The 25,059-nt window shown below is 31.8% G+C and overlaps 1 protein-coding gene across 1 annotated transcript; it reads right to left on the bottom strand.

Annotated features, from left to right (window-relative positions):
* Positions 1–404: 404 nt before the first annotated feature.
* Positions 405–24,817, bottom strand: LOC132737645 (uncharacterized). The gene is made up of 9 exons (XM_060724978.1): positions 24,720–24,817; positions 23,449–23,509; positions 10,125–10,448; positions 5,449–5,555; positions 4,842–5,058; positions 4,255–4,354; positions 2,931–3,008; positions 2,310–2,381; positions 405–1,349 (listed from the first exon to the last, which is right to left on the bottom strand). The coding sequence occupies exons 1-9, from the start codon at positions 24,723–24,725 to the stop codon at positions 1,178–1,180; spliced, it is 1,137 nt and encodes a 378-aa protein (XP_060580961.1). The 5' UTR covers positions 24,726–24,817; the 3' UTR covers positions 405–1,177.
* Positions 24,818–25,059: the final 242 nt, after the last annotated feature.

Raw genomic sequence — 25,059 nt, 5'->3', positions numbered from 1 at the left:
TTAAGATCTAGATAGGTGTTGACTTTAATATCAGGGTCTCAATAGTTGGGTCAAATTAAGAATAATGCAAAGAATCTGGACTGAATCAGGTTGTCTTAAAAGTGGATTAGCATTTATTCTTAATTCTGGATCATGTAACCATTGACATAAAGAACCTTGTAAAAAAGTCTTATTAACGGTGTGGTCTTAACTAGGGATTCTACTTTACATTGAATGTAATCGATTATCAATCAATTACTCTCTTAAAGTAATTGTAATTTAGTTGATTACAGAGGCAAGTCTGAGTAATCAATAATAATCAATTACAATACAAACTGAAAGTAATTGTAATTTAATCAATTACTGATCATTGTAATCATCCCAAGGTCTGGTTATATTAAAGTAAGAACAACAAATAATGATTGACTATTTTTAATATACATTTTTTTCATGTAAATAATCCAAGAATCTTTTTAAGTTTAAAGTTCCACAAGTCCAAAAGGTTCTAAATACATAAAAAAAACTAACTTTTACTTACACTATGAAACCTATATATACAATCACCTTTTCCGCCAAATATATGAAAGACACATAAAATACATGACCAACGGTGTCAAACACCGTTAATGTAACAATAGACGTTTACCGGCAGTGATTGTGTGTTACAATGAGAACGGTATATCACATTAATGTAAATTACACCGTTGCTAAACGGATACTTTACAGCAACACATAACCCTGTTGCATATACAAAAGAACATAGCATATTGAGGAAATTCATTATATGAGTTAATCATATTACTAACGCAAAAATAAACCTAAACATTTATTGATTTATAAACATTCATATAATAAATTATCGTGATGTTTGCGACATCAACCTTATGATATTAAGATTAATCAGTATCTACCTTAGTTATTCGTACCAACCTGGCTGGACCATCTTTTGCATTCGAAAACATTGCGTTACTCTGAATAATAGATATCTACTATAATGATATATTACATAAATCAAAATTTGCTATTGAATGGTATCTAAACATTGTGCTTAACTGTTTTTAATATTTTAGAATATTTATATTTCATTTGTTACAGTAATGGAAAATTTGTTAAACACATAGACAAAATAGACACTGAACACACATTATTTTTTGATAAAAAAATGCCCTTGGTTGGTTCTATTTATCGGTCCGTTTATTCACATTTTGGCTTTTCGTTCAAAATAATCCTTTCTTTTTTGAACATTTGATTCACCACTTGAAATAATCTTGTTGATCTCCTTTTTGATGTCTTGTTGCTGGTTTGTGCTGTGGATTTCATCATTATTTCTATTAGCTGGCAATGAGCCTTCGTCTCCGTCACTTGTGGGCCTAAATTGATATATGTGGAGAAAACAGTTGCTTTAAAGATTTTTATAAGCATCGATTGCCTTTGAAAAGATATATGAGTTGATATTTTATTTTAAGATTTTTAAGATTTATAGATATAAAATCAAATTGTATGTCAAAATAATATCTGTATATGTCAATCAATTTCTAATGCAAAACTGGAAATGTCACACATTTGATCAGAATCTGTTATTAATGATTGTTTCATAGAAAAAAGGAAAATAATTTAACATTTTCGCACTTAGCCAACTAGAAGGTTAAAAAAAGAGTGCCATGTATCTCTGAAGCGAGATGTCTTCACCATCGTTGTAATGAGCGGAAGAGGTTGTTTCTTCGTTATGTATTGGCCTAGATTGCATAAAGTGACATATCTATCTATCTATCTATCTATCTATCTATCTATCTATCTATCTATCTATCTATCTATCTATCTATCTATCTATCTACCTATCTATCTATCTATCAGGATCTTTATAAAAACATTTCTGAATGTATGTATGCTTTAAAGATTATCCTAAAAAGAATTGTTAGGATTAACAGAATTAAAATTCAAATTATATGTCAAATAAATATCTGAAAATGACTATCAATATCTATTGTAAAACGGGAAATTTTAAACATTTGGTCATAAACAATTACATGTATCCAGTAAATTTTCGAAATTAAATAATTTCTTCTTGCAACTGAATAATTCATAGCAGAGAAATGTCATGTAATATTATAAAGATAAAGCGTGACAATCTTTCATTACAATTCATTCTTCATAATTGAATTTTTATTAAAATACTAAATTAAAACTGTCTTAAGTTTGACGTTAATGATGAATTATTCTTGTGTATGTTTGCAATGATTATCTCATTATCAAAAGTAGAAGAATAACGGAAAATAATTTAACATTTTCGCACTTAGCAAATTAAAAGGTTCAAAAAGAGTGTCATGTACCTTTGAAGCGGGGTTTCTTCATCATCTCTGTCATTAGCGGAAAAGGTAGCTGTTTCTTCGTTATGTTGTTGGCTAGATGGCATAAAGTGACATCAAAAACACATCTGTCCATAAATGTCTATATGATTTTATCTATCTATCAATCAGGATATTAATAAAATACTTCTGCATTAGCTATGCATTTAAGATTATCCCATAAAGAATTTTAGGATTAATTGAAATAAAATTCAAATTATATGTCAAATAACTATCTGAAAATGACTATCAATATCTATTGTAAAACGGGAAATTTGAAACACTTGATCATTAACAATTACATGTATCCACTAAATCTTAGAACTTAAACAATTTCTTCTTGCAACTGAATAATTCACAGCAGAGAAATGTCATGTAATATTATAAAGATAAAGCGTGACAATCTTTCATTACAATTTATTCTTCATAATTGAATTTACTAATAAAATACTAAATTAAAGCTGTCTTAAGTTTGACGTTAATGATGAATTAGTCTTGTGTATGTTTGCAATGATTATCTCATTATTTAAAATAGAAGAAAAACAGAAAACAATCAAACATGTTCGCCTTAAGTCAACTGAAATGTTCGAAATAAATGTCAAGTACCGATTTCTTTGGCTACGGTTGTCTTGATAAGTTTTTCTTTTTCTCCATTTGTTCATAATCTCTTTACGGAAGATAACGCTGAATAAAGATGGTAAATAAGATGTTATTTATGATAAGCAAAATTTAAAAGTATAAATCACAATGCCGTGTGCGCTGTGTACACAAAACCATCACTAGATGATAACCAGATTGGGGGTAATGGTCTTTCATGAGCTGTGGATAATAACCTGTGCGACAAACAACGTATAATACATAGTATCGTAATAACGGACCATATTTGGAATAATAATATCTGTCATATGTTGCGGTTCGGACCGGAATATCCGTCCCGAGGGGACCCGCCCATTGGGTGGTAACGAGGCTTGCCGAGTTACCGCCCATGGGCGGGTTCCCGAGGGACGGATATTTCGAACCGAACCGCAAACATATGTTAGATATTTTTTCTTGCATATTCTGCCATATTATTTCATATTTAAAATGGTTTACCTCAATATGATATATTTTCATGGAAATTAAAGTCATTTCATCCATAACTATTTTCTAACAATAGCGTATGAACTTACAACTTAAATAACAACGGCGAAATGACGTCATCCTTAGCACATATTTCCCTTCTAAAACTACGTCATTTTAACGCGGTTCATTCATAAAGCGCGCTAAAATGACGTTGTTGTTTGGCACGCGACTCATCTGGCACCCCCCGTGCCAGATGAAATTTCCGGCATGGGTAAAACTCACGGAAACGCCAGTCTGATATGCAAGAAGATTTGAGTAATGACAATATGCTGGTGTCTTAACAATTTACCATAAAACAACATAAATATAGAAGGGAATGCAACAACAACAATACTTAATATCTAAGTAACAGAAATATACATAAATCTCAAATATAATGTATTAAAATATTGATGGTTAGTATATTCTCTCTATATAATTGCACAATAGCATAATTTAAGTACACAGAGGTAATTATGCCATATTACAAACTAGACACAGTTCAGGTTTACGCAATGTGAATATTTGAAGTCATAGTAAGAAACGGGCAGGTTTTTAAGAGAAGACTGCCTGAACAGTTTGTTTGATGTTTTCTTCTCTGAAAATACTACCGTAACATGACCATATTTAAAATGCATCGCACGAAACATAGTATGTGAATTCTTTTAATGTATCCATATTAGATCTATTCAATAAAAGAATCCTAGATTTCAATACAAGCATGCAGTAGTTTTTATTCTTCCCAAAGACCATATTATACCTAAACTTATATCAACATATTAACTAAAAATCATTAAATGGTTTTGAAAATATATCATAACTAACGTACATCAAAGTCAGTATGACAAGGACTGCAATAATAGACAAACATAAAGTCACCGGTACAATCACTCCAAACGGCGTATTAAGGTGATTTCCATTTCCTGTCCCTTCAAAACAAAAATCGTTAGTATTAAATAATATTTATCAATATTATTTCAATAGTTATTTTTATATTATGATTCATGTTTTCTGTTTTTTACTATTAATATCATATAAATTTGAAAAATCTTAATTAAGCTTTTCGGGATAAACTTTACCATAGATTTCATTAATAAGTCCGAGTCTGAACATTTTGATAGAATAGTAGTCAGTCTTAAAATTGAAAGGAAACATTAAGCAATATGCTATTAATACACTGATATCAACATTGTTTAACTATATCTAACATTTTCACATTGAATTTAAGAACGGCGCATTCTAAAGTCAATTTCTCGTTCATATACATTAAACGTACCAATTTTTTATTTTTTTTATAATACCAATTTGCAATTAATGTCCTAATAAAAACAATTATCAAAACGTTTAAACGCAGCATTAGCGATAAAGCAAGGCATACTGACAACAATATGTCGAAGGATACAAGATGAATATTACCTTTGGGTTTGGTAATGTACTTCATAACAGAAATGTCTGACTCTTTAATTTCACTTCCATACAGAGCTACTATTTTGAAATGGTATTGACCATCTTCATTCGCTGTCACATAAACTATTTCTGTATGATCATGCCCGCAATCAGCATCAGTTTGGCAGCTTCTTGAATTTTTAAATTGGATTTTTGGGAAAAATTCTTCCTCAAAGTTGTCGATTATCTTAAAACAAGAAATACGATTTTTGTTCAGCATTTTTTCTTTTGTATGTATATGTCATAAATTTCGAATATACTTATCGTGTGGCTTGTGTTTGCAGGCAAAACGATTATAATTTAGATCTTTAATCTTAATTAAAGGAAATCATATAGATTAAAATCGACAAGAAAAGCTAGTGTCATCTGAATATTTCACGAGTACGTTTTTGAGTTGTCTTATGCTGATAAACTAGTTGCAATAAATCAGGTTAATTTCCATAATTAACTTTTTACCATGTGATTGAATAATGAGAACTTTACATATGTTTCGAATAAAATTCGTATTTAATTTACAATATAAATCGATGAAGAACTGTCATTTAAACTATTGATACGTGTAGTTTAAGAAACGTACTGATATCTTTTTCCATTTGAAGGAAACTTTTGTTCCCAAGGAAACACAGCCAGATGCCGCTTTTATTGTCCCAGATTGTGTATCTTCTAAAAGTCGAGGCGTATTGTCTGTAACATAAAAATCGTAATTAACTTTTATTTATCGCAGATTTTACGAACATCTAGAGATATAACTATTTTAGAAAAGCGCCATTTATATTGTTTAAAAGATAACAAGTGATTTGACAGTATATCTTCAACGAGTGATCATATTTTAAATTAAGTAGAAGGATCGAGCCAATCAATTAATCAGCATATGTTCGTTGAGTACATGTTTCTGGTTGTTAAACTGTTACGATATCTTCTTAGCTTCAAGCAAATTAAAACGTTGAGACAATAATGCGTACCTCTCATTCAATGCCATACAAAATGTCAAAACCCCAGACTAGGTTAAACCAAAGCATTTTTCTTTGAAATAAATACACTGAAGCATCGCATCAGGTATTATATTTCTTTTTCGTATGGACCTTATAAAGGCTTAAACTGTCATTTGGAAGCGAAGCAGCCCAGTCTTACATGATCTTTAATAAGACATATGATATACTGCGGAATGACACGATTTGTTTTGCGACTCGTCCATAAATTACGAGTGAATGACAACGTTCACAAACGTCAACTTTACACTTTATTACAAGTTTTAAATTTCTGATCTGACTTTGTTGCTACAATTTCCTTAAATGGTAATACCATGTTTTCTTATGATTCTTTATGTTTTCTTATTTTCAATGTACAATGCAACTGTCTGAAGTTTACAGAAAATTAATATCTAAATGTGGAGCAATACTACAATGGAACCTAAAGGGGAACTGCCTCACATTGAACAAAACGCATCGGTGTAAGAGTTGATACATTGCACAGTCATAAAACAGCTATCCAATTCAATTTCAATTCAATATTTTATTTGGCATTAAACTACATATAGCATATAGTCATTATTACATAATATAGGTAAAGTGTAAGACATTTTACAATAAATTGTTCATAAAACAGTACAAAATGTTTTCAGAGAAGTTATTAACAATATACCTTCATGAGATTTAGCAATTAACAATATGAGATATATACTTAACATTGAAATAAATTGTTATTGTTATCTATATGTATATATATGTATACAAATACAATCATACAAAATGTTTTCAGATATGTTATGAATGGTATGTCTTTATGTACATCTAACAATATATAAGCTACTCAGAGTTTTTATTTTAGTGAAAAAAATGTAAATACCTTGACATATTATTAAGTTCTTTTTCATTTTTGATGACATTAAAGTTTCCATTTTTTTGAAGTGGCAAAAAATATGGTTTTAAAAATTTCTTACGAAGGTTATAATATTTTTGGACAAACGAGTAAAAAATGGAATTCGTTTTCAATGACATGCATATTGCACTGTTGACATAGTCTATTTTCTCTCGGAACTCCGTTGTGCCTACCATATTTCAAATTTCTAGATTATGTGATGATAGCCGAAATTGCGTCAGTTGTACTCTGTATTTATTTATATTAACACAATTTAAGTATTTTTCAAATTCGAGGTCGTACTTATACATACTGTATGATTGTAATTTACTTGAATTATTTATTTCTGAATACCAAGTTTGTTTATATATATCTAATATTCTATTCTTTATTATTTGAAATGATATATTAATTTCGTTTTGCTGTCGCCATAGAAAAGGAAAAAACCTATTTCGTCAAGTATTTTTTTTATTTGATATGCCCAATTATTTCCGTTATATGATATGTTATTATTGACATCTTCTTTCATGACATTATACATTTTTCTTATTAATGAATTATTTTCTGAGCTCAAATTTTTAACCAATATTTAATCATAATAATTTTGCGGTGTAATTCTCATCGGATACCGTCCCAGTTTCTCCGTAAAGACCAGCTAGATTCGTTGATTTTTTAACGCTAAGTGTCTTTCGTAAAAATTTACAATGTTACGCTCAATATCTTTACCTCGTAATTGCCTATTATTTCAGCGCCATAATTTAGGATTGATCCCACCAAAGAATCAAATAGTTTACATTTTTCTTGTGTAGATAGGTCTATTTGATTAAAAACAATAAATAAATTATGTAAAGCAAATAACGAATGTTGAGCAAGCTTCTTTTGTGTACGATGCATGTGGACCGTTTTTGAATAAAGTAATTCCTAGATATTTGAATGATGTCACTACTTCGAGTGGGATATTATTAAAAAAAAAAGTGTATGCAGTATGACGACCTTGTTCGAAAATCATGATTTTTGTTTTGTTAGTGTTAACCTTTAAATTCCAACTATTGCAATAATTTTGAAGATCATTAAGTAATGACTGTAGCGCTTCCGGCGAATGTGCAAAAAGTACGGCATCATCGGCAAAAAGAAGTATGAACAGCTTTAATTCATCGAGAGTAAAAATATTATCGTCGAAACTGTTTAATATATCATTTACAAAGAATAAAAATAATAGACTGGAGCTGGGATCTCCCTGTTTTGCGCCGATGTTTGATTCAAAAAAGGATGAAACGCATTTATTATATCTTACAGCTGCTTTAACAGTACTATACATACATTGGATAGCTTAATGAATTTAGAACTGCCCTTTCGTTAACAAGTTTTTGAAATATAAAATGACCTTTCTAATTTGTCAAAGCATTTTTCAATATCTATGAATGCACAGTATAGCTTTTTACGAGAAATAATGTTTTATTAATAATAGCTTGTAGAAGAAAAATACAGTCGACTGTTGATTTTCCCTTCTGGAATCCATATTGATTATCGATGATTTTGTTATATTTGGTAGACCATTTTGTAAGACGATTTAGTAAGACTTGAGAATATAATTTTTTGCAATGATATTTATAAGTGTTATCCCTCTGTAATTTTTTGCTTCATTAATGTCCCCTCCCTTAAAAATTGTACTATGATTCTGACCCCCAGGATGTTGGGTATTCTCCAGATTCAAAATTCTGTTAAATAATTCTAGTATTATATCTGTGAAATAAATGGAAAATGAGTGTTTGTATATTTCCGCGATTAGTGTATCAGGACCACTACTTTTTATTATCATTTTGTGAATAGATCGCTTCTTTTATTTCTGACATAGTTTATTTTACAATCAAGGTCTTCATTCATAATTACCACTGAGTTCCTTCATCTATCAAATGTGTATTATCTGAACAATATAAACTTTTGAAAAAATTATACAACTCGTCAATATCAAGATTTTCTGCTGTTGGCTGAGATTGAGAGTATTGTTCTTTAATTTTTTCCAAAATTGACGAGGCTGAGATTTGCTTAAAATATTAAGATTGTTTTTTTCTTTTAAATTATACTTATACTTTTGTAAACGTTTGATCTTGTTATATAATTGTTTTTTGCATTCAACAAACTCTTGTCTATAGTTTATATTAGATTTTGTTTTTAACAAAAACATTCCTTGCTTTTTTAATTTCTTTTCTTGCGGTGAAACAGTCCGAGTTGAACCATGTTTTTTTATTATAATTGTTTGTTTTAGTTTTATATGTACTTCCAAAAACTTTGTGAGAACAGTCATTCAATACCTGAGTGAAAGAATTTACAAGTGAATTAATATCATCGGAATTACATCTATTTAAAATATCATGAAAATCACATTGCTTTGTGTTAAGAATTGAGTGAAATTCGTTTATTTTGGTTGCATCCCATCGGATAAATGTGTGATTATCTGACAAATCATTTTGACTTTCTCTATTTTGCGTTTTCTGTAAAATATTTATTGATAAACCTGAGTGATCCGTTTGCTGCATTTCGGAATAAGGAAACAAGAAATTTATCATTTAAAGCTTTTGGGGTAAGTTGCATCTTTTCATTATCCCTCATGTGCAGACTCAATCAAACCTAGTCTGCAATTTTCATCACACTTATCCAGATTTTTGTATTTTTCTTTTTAGATGATTTGTGCGGACATAGTTCCTGTTTCAAAAACTTAAATAGTCGCCTTTTATATAGTAATGCGAGATCATACGTCTGCTGTTTTATTTTGGTAACGGGTCTCTTGTGCCTTTTATGTCTTATAATCGACCTTTTTGCTCAAATTTGATGTTTAATGATTGAAATTTGCTTATTTAAGTTTATATATCGTTTAATGGTGATATAGTTAATTAATGTATGGGGCATTATGATAAACCATTACGAGCAACATTGGTTATATTTAAATAAGAAACATCGTTCGGATTCCTAGCACGACATTGACTAAAGAGTAACCGTCCTGTCACAGTATAAAACGAGTACTACTAGTACGGACGTAACGAATTTTCGTTTTGTAACGTTTCCCTTTTAATATTTACAAATGTGCAGACCTAAACGGACATTCGTCTAGGAAGCATTTATTCGGCTCTTCTAAGGGTATGCAGTGCATAGCTTGCCATTTCTTCGCAGCCATTTTAAGCGTGCGTAAGACCTTGATTGTATTTACAAATCTGTATACATAATACAATGAGAGTACTGTAATCGAAAAACCTGTCATGAGAACAATTACTGTGAATACTTACAATAGATATATACCAATGAGTTTAGTCAAAAGAATATGCACAACGCTTATTTTGAGATACATGTAGTATAATTACATAATAAAGGTTAGTTAATTGAAGGCATAAATATATTTACCATTGACTCTTAAAATTACAGAATCAGTATAAGAACCATCCGAACATACAAGCCTTCTTCCATCGTCTTTCATAGTAACCTTTAGTATTGTTAAATTGAATATTTTTCGTAGCATATCGGATGAAATGCTGTACTGTCCAACATAAACAGGCGTTAACGTACACTTATTTTGTACACACCATGCTATTCCCGTTTCATTTTTTTCATTCATCCATTCAACTCCAAACGAATTCTTAAACATACAGGTTAATGTCACATTTTTGCCACATTCAAAAGTTATCTCATTAGTCCGGTTGTCTGCTTTCTTTATAAAGATGTTTGCTCCTGAATTCAAATGAAACATATGACATTTTTTAAGAAGGAAATATGATAATGGAGTAACTTTAAATTGGAGAGCATTCGGCAACACTTTAATATTCGATAAAATCAAAACAGTTTATTAAGTTTAGTCAATAGAATTTTACTTACTGAAGTTAAAATGCTATGACAAGCACGAATCTTATCGTAAACAACTAATATTCTAAAGCTACTCGATATATATTTGCTTGAACCAAATTAAATGTAGACATCAAGGTTATGTCGATTTTGTCAAAGTTCCGTTTTGTACGGAAGCAAATTGAACGGAAGCCCATTGCGGCCATTTTGAGCTTGAAGTTAGAACTTAGATGTTAGAACTAAGGTCTTAGCTCTGAGAACATAGAGGCTCCGTAAATGAGTGAAACGCCATATTAGGATAGACACAGATTTAAGTACAAATTATAAACTTTTGATTATATTTCTTGAATTTGGGTTTTATTTGTTTGTGTCTGCCTTATGATCAAAGAAGTGTCATAACCAAAATAACAATATCAACTTATTTTCACGCGATGCACCTGCACTTCCGCCTGTCTTTTACACTAGTCAACAGGTATAACAATACGGTGCAGACAAAAACGAAGTATAACCAAGCGGAGAGCTTGTCTTGATCGATCGAAATAAATGACTACATACAGGTGGTCCAAAGGGGCCCGTTACAGTGAAGGACCTTCAAAATGACATACACTTTGGCAAACTTTCATTCTTAGAATTTAAATATTAGAACTTAGACATTAGGACTTAATTCTTAGAACCTAGACGTAAGAACGTAGTTATTAGAACTTTACGGAAGCCCATAGGGGCCATTTTGTCTTAGTAATTTTGAATTTTGACTTCATACTTTCTTATTATCTGTTTTGTCTAATGTGTTACTTCTTCATTGTTACCTATATATTTCTTCGGAAATTCATAATTAGTAAGACAAAATGACCCTTATGGGATTCGATAGTTTCGTTTTGGTATAATTATGAATATTAATCATTTATTATATTAATTATATTATTAATCATTTTATGAATTATTCTAACAAAAAAGTCATATGATCTCTGATCCGTCAACCTGTGTGTCTTAAAAATAATATCCTTTTTTGTGATAAAAGATGACAGGAATCTTCTATTGAACTGTTTTAAGATAACTGTTTTTGTGAAATGTCTGGTTTAGTCAGAGCTTCAAAGAATGACCCAATCAAATTGTGTGTAGATTCTACATTTTAAATATTTGTGCACTTTGCATCAGCGGTCAATCGTTCCGTTCTTCCCTCTGTACCAGGTCAAGATTACAGTGGCCATTAAATAAAAGTTAATCATATCCTAACTTTAACGACGTGCACTTCTCTATTAATATTTTAATGAAGTTATAACCGGTTTAATACTGATTTACTGGTTTACTATGATATTCAGAGGATATTTTTTCGTTTAAGTTGAATATGGAATATATTTTCACGAAACATGATAAAACGCCACATATTTTCACGAGCCGGAAAAAAATTTGGCATTTTATCATGTTGAGTGAAAATATATACCATATTTCACGAAAAAAGAAAAAACAACCTTTTCTATTTAATTTCATTATCAAAGAAAAATGATAACGAACCCCCTTGCTTACTGCAATTGTACAGCGCGCAGTAATATATTATTTATAGATGGGTCTTGTTTGTGCATTATTTGGCGCTACATTGTAACGTCACGTAAACAACTCTTTAAATGTCTGTACAGCGTTAATGACTAAATTAAAGAATTTGGTGTTCGGATTTATTTTCTAAGTTAGATCATTTTCTATCATTCAAGGTAGTTTTCAAAACACAATTCAACAAAAAGCTGTTTTGTATTTATCAGATTTTTCAAACAAATGGCGAAAGAAGTCCCTAAAATAAATATGAGTTTTGACTTCGCCCACTTTCATATTCATATTTCATATTTATTAAAAAAAAAAAGAAATATTTGACTGATTTAGCACCATACTTCGTGGGTTAAATTAAATAAATTAGTATATTAAAAGACAGTGATTTTTCATATACATTTCCTAATTTGACAAAGTGGCATAAATCTACACAAATGATTGATGGTGTAACCTGCTCTCTGCTTTAAATTGGGGCCATCAGTATATCCACAAGGAATTGCATTACTGACTAGACACAATAGAATCTTGCAAACGAAGTTTAAGATTATGGCCAGACAAAATCAAAGTATAAGCAAGCGATGACCTTGTGTCGGCTAACCGAAATAAAGGGCTTAAAAGGTGGTCAAAAGGGGGCCCTTGGCAGTTTAAGACCTATAAAGTGGCCCAGACGACGTGGCCCGACTATCTTAGAATTTTAGACATTAGAACTTAGACATAAGAACTTAAACATTAGAACTTAGACATTAGAACTTAGACATTAAAACTTAGACATTAGATCTTAGACATTAAAACTTAGACATTTAAACTTAGACACTAGAACTTAGACATTAGAACATAAGCATTAAAACTTAGACATTAGAACTTAGACATTAGAACTTAGACATTAGAACTCAGACAATAAAACTTAGACATAAGAACTTAGACATAAGAACTTAGTTATTAGAACTTAAAAAATCGGGTTTGAAAGAGCTAAAAGAAGGAACCATTACTCCATTCCCATACATAAAACTTCAAGTAACAGTAAACTACAAAACATACAAGATATTTATCTCATTAATCACTAAAATGAGTATCACAATCTCGAGAATTTGTCGATGGCATAATCCCTTGCCAAATTCAAGAAATAGTTAAAGATCCTGTAGGTTTTAAATCATAAATATGATGATCAAATTAAAATTTATCAATACTGTAGGTTCAAAAAAGCATAATTTATAACGATATTACCAAATTTAACATTTCATGTAAATAAAAGGAGGTAATAAAAATTTATTTTCTATAAAGTTTAAGTCAAATTTTACAATAAGACATTTATGCATATATTTTTAAATTAATGATTACATTTTATATGCACAAATATTTGCAGTACATATTTCACATGTTCTTCGATGTTTGAAATTGTTTTATTTGCATAATTATGTACATATATATAATTTCACTTAGTGTGGTTTACCACTTTGATCACAACATACAAGATCTTTATTACTTCATTTATGGTAAAGATCAATGTTATCTGGAGGTCAACATCAAATATTCATAGAAAAAATAGAGTGCGTATGATCTCAGGGATACCAGAGCCCAAAAGGTCAAAATGCTAAAGTTTAGGTAAAATTCAAGAAAACCTATGGTGAGTATGTGTTGGTGAGTATGTGTGAATATAAACCATAACAGTTCAAGAAATACTCAAGTTTAGTAATTGTAATTAATAAATAATATCTAAGATAATGGCCGTCTGCAGGTAAAGGTCATACATTCAGAGTTTAAGTAAATAGTTAAAGTAGTCAATAATTGTTTCGTGTGGATCCAAACTTTAAGGGTAATAAGCTTGCATTTCTCAAGAGGAATTTCTTATTACTAGGATGGTAATGTGGGAATATGATCAAAAAGGTAATGTAATATAAGCTTATGTGTAAATAATTACAATACAATGCTGCATATTGATGAATGGAAAATGCAAATAACAATATATCGTGATATGGTACGTTATAAATGTCTAAAATATTTACGTTTTTAGATTAAACTCAAACAAAATAGAGACATAAAAGACAGATGATATGCTTATTTTTAATTCCCTAAGACATAATAGCTAACAACAAAGAGTAACAAATAAGACAAAACAGACAATAAGAAAGTATGAAGTCGAAATTCAAAATAACTAAGACAAAATGGCCCCTATGGGCTTCCGTACAAAACGGCCTCAATGGGCTTCCGTACTTGTGTCTTATGACTTGCTACTTATAACTTTTGACTTCTGATTTGTGACTTACCTGTCTGACATAATTTGGCGCGTTTTTTTAAAGAAATATGGCAGACATAAACGCTTTTTATTCTAGAACAATTTTCTCATTTAATTAAGGTATTTAATAACACATCGTATTTCATCATCTGGGTTCGCTGCGACTTGAAGACTGCTGAGCATCTCGTTTTGTCGACAGTTGTTCTGTCTTCTTTGAAATGTAAGTGTTATACAAACCCCTCTCACATGTAGATTCTCTTGAAATTTATTATTTAAATGATGGTTGTGAAAGCTGTTAATATTCTGTATATGTTAAGATAGTGTCTGATACATTCAAGGGTTGATGGATTTTTTAAAATTTTAAATATATATTCACATTAATCAGTGTGCTAGCTAGCGCATAGTGTCGCCCAAAAGCAAAAATCAGGGTAGCAGGCTGACTGAGTGGTTCACACATTTGACTTTTGATTGGAGGATTTGCCGGCAGTCTAGGTTTAAACCTTGCTAGACTTGTGCTAGCTGGTGCTTCACTTGGTAAAAAACTAAACAATCATTGCTGACGTTACTATATTAAGTGATTCTATAGAGATTATATGTTATTTGGATTATGACTTGTCTGTCCGATTTGGTCGGACATTGATTGATGGATTCCCAATTATATAATATTTTTAAACAGATTATATCAACAATCGTACAACAGCATACGTGGGTGCGCCATGGTTTTGAGCCATAGCTGCAATTTGCGTATTTTGTACTTTTCAGCTTGTAGCAACGTAAAGGATTTCAACGAGCGGAATATTTTTATTACCAGCAAGCTTCTAAAACAGGGCTACCGCTATCATAAATTACGGAAATATTTTACTAAATTTTACAATCGTAACTTTGATTTAATTTCTAAATTCAATAGTGATTTAAAAACTCTTCTGCGACAAGGGATTAGCCAGCCTGGTTTTTATGGCGATGTGGTTTACAAACTTCGTAAGATTTTGGGTCATGGTAATTTTTCTGCTGTTTTTACTAAAATCATTAAACGTTTTATTAAAAGAGGTTATGACCCTACTATTTTAAGACATACTGCATGTTTAGTGTTCAACCCTTTTACAGTTGGACACTACGCTTTCCTCTTTTGATTGCATCTGACGGACCAAGAGGGAGACTCCATGATGGATAGTTCGTAAAGCCCTTTGGGACTGAATTGTCTTAATGTTCGTCTTCTGCCTTGCTTCGTCGGGCCCTTGTAGGTGATTTTCTTGTTGCTCTGTCTTCCTTTAGGACATTGAGTACTTTTGTTATGGTCATTGGGTTTACTTTTATATGTTTCTACATGATCATTTTAGTGTTTTACTTATTTAACCTTTTGTAACCATGACAACTGTTAGAATTTCACTTGGCGGGGATTCATTTAATTTACACTTGTCTCGTTTATAGGAACATGGTGGGGCTAAGAGCGAGGTTTGGTGCACCATTAACCGGTTTAAACTCCCCAGCTGTCATTATTATGCTGCTGACCGTTCCAAGGCGGCGCCCCACTGTGTTCCTCAGATGTATGTCTATGTTGTTTCATACTGTTTTGGTGACACTTTTGCTTGTGTCTCTTGTTGTTTTCTCGTCTACGGTTAGTATCTTCCCCATTGCCTCTAGTTTTTATTTCTTTGATTACCCCCCCCCTCCCCCCTTCCCCGGTCTCCTGTCCCCTTCCCCTTTGTGGGCCTATTATTCTTTTCTTTGAATTCCTAATCAGTTACAAATTATTTATCATTTAATGATTAACGTGTCGTTGCCCTGTCCTTTTTATGTTTGGGGTCCGCCTGGGCTCCTTGCCATTGGTTCTTGTTGCTGGGTCATATGGGGGTTGCGTTCATTGAACGCCGCCTTTCCTTGTTGATCTTGTTTATCATATTTTATATCACTGCGGATGATCACGTGACCAAACTCGTACAATGGGCTCATAAAATGGCGGCCTAAACGTTCGGTAAAAGCAGTAAAATTGAGGTAACCATACAGTTAACGTTAAATTTATATGTAAAACTAGGCCGCACGGAGTCCCTGTATAAAACCACGTACTGCTCTGTTATTTGTTATTGGTTACTTTGTAGGCCTGAATGTCGAAAAAGTGGTTTTGTGTGATTAGTACAAAGGCCGAACAGGTACTAAAAGGCGTTGTTTTCAGTAAAGAAAAGACATTTTGAGCAAAATTAGCAATGACATCTTATGCACAATTTCAAGTTTGCCTGTCATGAACAATTTCCATCCTTTTTAAAGTTGCATAACGAAGTTGTGCATCTTTTTAAAAAACGAGTACAATGGTCGAACCAAATTTAATGAGTACAATGGCCGAACGATTTTATTGCCTGTCCTATTTCATCAATTTTTTCATTGAATTATGCTTGTTTCTCGCTTCCTGTCTTTGAAATCATACAAACATAATATTTGAAAGTGAAAAGTAGAAAGAAGTATTAAATTAAATGAATTCAGTTTGCTTGATATACATTCTCATCTTGATATTATTCTGCTTTGATAACACACGTGTACATCAGCTTAAAAGTATTTACAATACAAAACTAAAATACAAACATGTTCATTATATAGAATTTATTTCACCAGCAAAATATATGTTTCAATTACGTACATAAAATGTCATACCATTTTGTCAATTATTTTTGAAATAAAGTCAGTAGTTGTTGTGTGTGTTTTTTTTTTTTTTTTGTATTTCAATTTGTTTGTTTGTTTGTTTGTTTTGGGTTTTACGTAACATCGACACAGTATAGGTCATATCGCGACGTTCCAGCTTTACTGGTGGAGGAAGACCTCAGGTGCACTTCCGTGCATTACTTCAGGCACAAATGGGCACCTGAGTAGAACCACCGACGTTCCGTAAGCTAGCTGGATAGCTTCCTCACATGAAAGAATCCAAAGTCCCTGTCAGAATTCGAACCCACAGCGGTGAGGAGCAAGTGGTTTGAAGTCAACGACCTTAACCACTCGGCCACGGACGCCCCATCTTGTATTTCAGACGCAGAAAAAGTGTTTCCCTTCAATGAAAAGCATGTTAACGTATATCTATGGAATACATACAATATTGTATATTTTAAATTTTAATATTGTGCTTATAATATCGATAAATACTTCATAACACCATATTAAGAAATTCAATATCTTTACAGGAATCGGAAATTCTGATGTGTTTATTTGCCGGCATTATGGCAAATCGTATAGAAGACGATCAGCTTCATGTCGTCACGAGCAGGTACACAAGGAAAAGGTACCCCATATATGCTGTGGGACATGGTTCCTAAGTTTCGACAAATTGCAAAGACATAGGTTTGTAAATTGCATATCATACATGAAATACATAACTGCCTCATATTTCTACATACGGCTTGAGTGTCTAAGATGGAAAGAACACAAAGAAATGGTTACATGTAAAAATGAAAAGCTGTTAAGAAAAAGAAATAAGATAACCCGGAGCAATATATTGCCCAGTTATTTGCTATAAGCAGCGACATACAATGTACCCTTTGTGTTGAGAAATGAACGCATTATATGTGTTCCTAAATAGGAATAATTAAATTACAAAATTTCTTATGAGGACAAATATTATGTCACCCGGTTATAATAGCTCCAACACCGTTAAACACAACATGGAAGCTATATTTACATCAATAAACTGATAGTATTTCTAAATTCTAATTTGTTTCAGAGCAAAAAAAAACATGGCAGAGCAAAATGGCATCAGTGTGAAGAATGTGGCAGTTTGTTTGCGACACAATCCGAACTTGAGCAACACAAGATATTCCATGCTAACCCACTCTAACTTGCAGCATCTGCTCAAAGCTTTTCGAACTAGGGCAATGCTGATTGATCAACGTTTTTCCCATTCCGGCAAAAAGAAACACAAATGTACTTGTAGAAAAGCCACATATATTGTTTAAGCAAACTCAGTGAAACTGTGTTTGTTCAAGTCATTGTCACAAAAGTACCTCTTATTAGGTCACCAGACTTTGTTTTGGCCATATCATGATATGTTTTTCACGTGCAGAAACGTCAATAAAGTTTATTGAGTAAATAACTTGTGTTGCTTAAGTTCTGATTTTATCGCAAACTGACTGCCTGAAACGGTTTTGGTTGTTTGATCTGAAACAGCTGAAACACATTAGAATTTTAGAAATACTATCAGATCATTGATGTAAAAAAAGCTTCCGTGTTATGTTTAACGGTGTTGTAGCTATTATAACCGGGTTTCATAATATTTGATCTCATAAAAAATTTTGTACTCCAACTGAATCATTTTAGGAACATATGTAATGCGTTCATTTCTCAACACACAGGGTACATTGTATGCCGCTGCAAATAATAGGGCAATATATTGCTCGAGGATTATCTTATTTCCTTTTTTTAATAATTTTTTTTATGTAACCATTTTTTTGTGTTCTTTCCATCTTTGCCACACAAGCCGTTTGTAGAAATATCAAACAGTTATGTACTTCATGTATGATATTTAATTTACAGACCCATGTTTTTGCAATTTGCCGAAACTTAGAAACAATATCCCACAGCATTTATGGGGTGCCTTCCCCTTGTGTACCTGCTCGTGACGACGTGGAGCTGATCGTCTTCTGTACGAGTTGCCATAATGCCGGGGCAAATAAACACATAAGAAATTTCCAATTCTTGTAAAGATATTGAATTACTTAATATGGTGTGATGAAGTCTTTAACGATAATATAAGCACAATATTGAAATCTTAAATAAACATAACAGTATATATTCCATAGATATACGTAAACATGCTTTTCATTAGAATAACCACTTTTTCTGCGTCTGAAATACAAAAAAAATACATGACTATATTTCCAAAATAATTGACAATTTTATGTATGTAATTGAAACATATATTTTGCTGGTGAAAAAAATTCTATATAATGTACGTTTGTATTTGGCGTCCGCGCCGAAGCGCGACGCCCCTTTTGGAATGAAATCAGATTTTGTGAAAGGGCGACATCAACTTCTCGAGCCTTTTAGTCGGTCATAATAGAAACCGATCATTTTGATCGGTATGAGGGTGCTTGATTATTATTAATTAAAAATTAAATGTCGCGATATGTACAATGAATAGCGAACTGGAGAATTTCGCAATGCAAACATTTTCAAATGAAATAACCTTTTCCGTGAATAAATCGCGCTCTTCGGTTTTTTTTTATTTATCATTTTGTAGTACACAGTGGGTTATTATGGTATGTTATTGTTGTACATGTATCCGAAAGCTGTAAATAGAATGATGAGTTGATGACCTAAACATTGCTAAAATCTATTTATAGAGGGATGTACTCCTATCGGTAACTCCCGGTCTCTTCCGGTCTATTTTGACCGGGATTTACTAGTGACCGGCGAATAGTATTACACGTTAATTGTCCGGGATGCCGAGGAATTATTCAAAGTTACAAATTAGATTTTATGAATTATTAAATTAATTGATAATTTAAAAAATGATAAAGAAAAATGCAAATGTACATGTACATAAAATAGCACATAAAACACAAAAAAGAAAAGAAAACAATATTCGTAAAATCTGTGAATTTTCTTATTAAAATAGATATTACAATTATTGTATAATAAACAATTATGCTCAACATGATCAACATGGTAATATAACCAGTGTCATATTTTTACTAAGTGTGAACAGATACCTTAAGAGGGGGTCTTCGCTAATAGCGATAACATAATAAGCGATAACATAATAAGGGACAAAGTGTTGTGTTGATCATGCGTTACACATATGGATTATAAATGAGTGTATACATGTATATCCGTTGCTATTAATAATCACGATCATAAAGAAAAAACAAGTTATATTCTAATCTTTATTATGCCAATCAAAGTTCATAATGACTTTCGTCCGGGTATTCATAATTAAGTGATATACAATTCTGGTAAAAACCAATTAACCATTCAAAAGATTATAAGAATATCTTGTCATAAAATGTCTACTAATTCATCTTCACTTGCTGCATTTCTTGCTTGGACGCCCTTTGATGATTTGCATCAATACTTTTCTTGTTCATTTTTGTATTGTAAATACTTTTACGCTGATGTACAGAAAGTCATGTGTTAATCAAAGAAGAATACTATTAAGATGAGAATGTATAGCAAGCAAACTGAATTAATTTAATACTTCTTCCTACTTTTCACTTTTAAATATAATATTTGTATGATTTCAAAGACAAGCATTATTCAAAGGAAAAAATGATGAAATAGGACAGGCAATAAAGTCGTTCGGCCATTGTACTCATTAAATTTGGTTCGACCATTGTACTCGTTTTTTAAAAAGATGTACAACTTCGTTATGCAACTTTACAAAGTATAGAAAATGTTCATGACGGGCAAACTTGAAATTGTGCATAAGATGTCATTGCTAATTTTACACAAAATGCGTTTTTTTACTGAAAACAACGCCTTTTAGTACCTGTTCGGCCATTGTACTAATCACCCAAAACAACTTTTTCGACTTTCAGGCCTAAACAGAGAGAGCTGCAAAGTAACCAATAACAGAATAGTACGTGGTTTTTATACAGGGACTCCGTGCGGCCTAATTTTACATAAACATTTAACGTTAACTGTATGCTTACCTCCATTTCACTGCTTTTACCGAGCGTTTAGGCCGCCATTTTATGAGCCCATTGTACGATTTTGGTCACGAGATCATCCGCAGTGTATGCAAAACACAAAATTAATGTCATTGACTGTTCCAGTTTTGAGTTTCTTGAGATTAATCCAAAGCTCATTATTGTCAATGAGTTCAGCATGATTGAAATATTTATTGCGAATACATGTATATATAAGTACGCTACCACTATGACGTTTAGCCATTTAATTGAATTTAAGGTGCGGACATGAACAAAAGTTGTATATATCAACATAAGAATAATATCATAATTGATCAGAAAAGAAAAAAATCACTGCTCAACTGCTCAACAGCCTTCAAGTCGCAGCTTACCCAGGTGATAAAATACGATTTTAGAAGAGACTTTGTTATAAAACACCTTAATTAAATGAGAAAATTGTTCTGGAATATAAAGCGTTTTTGTCTGCCACATTTCATACAAAAACGCGCCGAATTGTGTCAGACAAGTAATTCACGAATCAGAAGTCAAAAGTCACAAGTCATAAGTCGCAAGTCATAAGACACAAGTTAAAAGGGCAGGTTTATACTTCCATACTTCCGTACGATAATAATAACAACAGCGGTTAAATTAAATAATTTGACAGAGAGGTCGTGAGAGTTGAAATGACCAATAATAAACACATGTATTAGTTTACAATTTCATCAGAATTCAAAATCGGACATTGTGACTTATGTTTACATCAAAAAGTAATATTTAAATTGTTAATTATGATTGCTTAGTCAGAATAACAATGACATGTAAATTTAGTACTCCTTGTGGTCAATTTTGTCCCCTAGGAACATGATTTATGTAACTTCCATAGCGGACTCCGTGATAATGCTAAATGCAAAGTATCAAAATATCTAAACTTTTAAAATTGTGCTACCAGAGAAAGTCTTAAAGATATATTTTTTACTTTACAAGTCTATTTAAATGAGAGCCATGTCAACATGGCCATCACCCGCCGAATGTGTTTGCTCATTGGAAGAATATATATGTAGTAGAGCAGAATAATTCAATTTTAAGAGGTCTTTTGGTAATGAAAACTGATGGCTGAAGTGATTACAGATTTGAAACCTATGTGAATACTGATGGCTGAAATAACAAAGGGCAATAACTGAAAAATAATGCAGGGTATGTTGTCATTCTTGTGTGCTGCACCCCTCCTCGTTAAAACCAATCCACCTATGAAATAGATAAAAACAGAATCCCCAAAGAAAGCCCAACACGGCAAAATTGTAAAATGTTGCAGGTCCACGCCCCCTAGCACCGGCAATGGTGAAATTTTGAATTTAGAAACATCCGCAGGTGTGTTCCAAGTTGATACCTCAAATACTTTTGGAGATAAGCTCCGCACAAAATAGTATGAAAAAGAACAAAGGGCAATTACTCAAAAATTATATAGCGAAGAGTTATTATTCTTGCGCACATCATTCCTCCTCAATAAGATCTATCCACGTATGACATTTCATGTTGACATCTCAAACACTTGAGTTATGCTCCACTCAGCTGAAAATTTCAGTATAAAAAATAACAAAGGGCAATAACTCAAAAATTATGAAAGGTAGCGTTATCATTTTTAAGCACTGCACACCTCCTGAGTGAGATCTATGCGCCTATGACGTTTCATGTTGATATCTCAAAGGCCTTTTAAGTTATGCTCTGGAAAAAAATTAATTTTGAAAAATAACAAAGGGCAATTACTCAAAAATTATGCAGGGTAGAGTTATCATTCTTGTGCACTGCACTCTTTCTCAATGAGATCCATCCACCTATGAAGTTTCAAGTTGATACCTAAAATGCTTTTTGAGATAAGCTCCGGACAAAATAGTATGAAAAAGAACAAAGGTCAATAACTCAAACATTATATAGCGAAGAGTTAATTATTCTTGCGCACAGCATTCCTCCTCAATAAGATCTATCCACCTATGACATTTCATGTTGACATCTCAAACACTTTTGAGTTATGCTCCACTCAGGTGAAAAATTAAGTTTAAAAAATAACAAAGGGCAATAACTCAAAAAATATGAAAGGTAGAGTTATCATTCTTGTGCACTGCACATCTCCTGAGTGAGATCTATGCACCTATGAAGTTTCATGTTGATATCTCAAAGGCTTTTTGAGTTATGCTCCGACAAAAATGTCGGACGGACTGACGGAAGGACGGACGGACGGAGACTATTTCTATATCCCCGCCGCCTTTTCGGCGAGGGATAACTAGGCAGTTCCTAGGTTAACTCAGGGGTATGACTTACTTAACCTGTGTAGAAATCGAAAAGGCATTACTATACGCCAGAACTCATTGAACAAAGTTTCAAAAACAGAAGACTTAAATTTTCTTTAGGGCTTTATCCTCCATATGTTTTTTTACAATAGAAATAATGAAATAACAATAAAGAAATGAAAAAACAACAACAACAACAACAACAAAGAAAGACAAAGAATTAGAATTACCTGTATATTCGAAGAAGGCTGTGTTAAATGCTAGGATCAATACCGAAAATATCACCTTATACTGAAAATAGATATGAATCTCACTATCTTAATTAATAAAAAAAGTCCTGAATGAATTGCGCATTGGTCTTAATAAAAGAAAAACGTGCTTTTTAAGGCACAAATCTTGTTCAAACGCGTAATAGGAGATTATTGTTATAATGATTTATTCGTTAGTTATATATAAAATTGAATATTCATCATGATAAATCTTACGAGGGTTGTCTGTAAAGTTTTGAGATAACATTCATTTAAAAAAAACTGCTCATGAGATAAATTGAAAAATTCATCAACTAACTGGCAAGTCGTTTTTAATATAGATAATAACTGGATTAGTTTTAATAAATACTGAACATAATTATGTTATAACCATCTAGAACACTAGTTACTTTGTTTTCTCATTACGTCACGCCATCTATTTCTGTAAATATTCTGACGTTGTTCAAAACTGTTGACATTTACTTAGAAAGGTTTAAGTTTTTATTTTTATTCGTTATTGCACGAATAACTGTCCTTTTCAGCAGTATTGTTTTACTGTTCTCCTATTGTTACGTGGAACACAGATTTTCAGAGAGAAGCTTGGTGTTCCGCTTTATTATTATCACACGTTAAAGTTACCTCCATAATCTATCGAAATACAGTGCCCCGAAACATTTTGGTCTCAATTTAACTCATCTATCTAACTGGATGTGTCAGACACTATCGTAGTGTCTGATTACTGTCCGTTGTCCCTTGTGTGACGTCAACTTAGGCTTTTTCCGACCACATGTAAAAGTTGAATACCCCTTTCAAATTTAACAAACTTAACTGCGTCAGATGATGTAAAATTACGTTGTATTTTGACGTTAAACCTTTCATCCGTTGCGCATTATTAGGTGTAATTAAAATTAAATATATGGCCATTGTATCGGCAACAGTTCTCCTTCTTAGTTAATCCTCACAGAATGACAAATGCTGTTCACAAACTTATCTAATTTTATTTTTTTTAACGGATTTATTTTTATGATTGATTTTTCTTACTTTAAATATTGCTGACATCCGTCGTACATCAAGATGTCTTAATGATAGATGGATGTCTTCATTGTGAACACTTATTTTGCAGTTAAAATATGCTTTTAAAATGTTTAAATATTAATAACAATGAGTTAAAGACACAGCTTCAAAAAGAGTTAAAATATATAACTTGATATCGTTAAAAGAACGGGTAGCTTAAATAAATAATATTAGCTTACCGTCATTGTCTGGCTTAAACAAACATTCAGATGGTAACAATGGCCTGAAAAACAAACAATTTGTTAAACCACTTTTTGTTTAGAACATAGTAGATTCTGAAAGTAAAAAAAAATGTATAATAAAAAAATAAAATAAATACATTAGAATATATGTTTCAAATATTTCATATTGCTTTACATATTGATCAATCCTCTGTTTTTCACCAAAAACCAAAAGGAAGAAATTACACTGTTTTGTACAGATGTAGTGGAACTTCTAACACTGAAATGCAAGGAAAGGAGTGATTTTTTTATATCAGCACTACTCTACATTTTCAACGAGACGCTACAGAAGAACGGC

Source organism: Ruditapes philippinarum, unplaced genomic scaffold (genome assembly GCF_026571515.1).
Source record: "Ruditapes philippinarum isolate M1 unplaced genomic scaffold, ASM2657151v2 ctg2175_1_1_1_1, whole genome shotgun sequence".
Classification (NCBI taxonomy): domain Eukaryota; kingdom Metazoa; phylum Mollusca; class Bivalvia; order Venerida; family Veneridae; genus Ruditapes; species Ruditapes philippinarum.
This window is presented reverse-complemented; position numbering and strand designations above follow the sequence as displayed.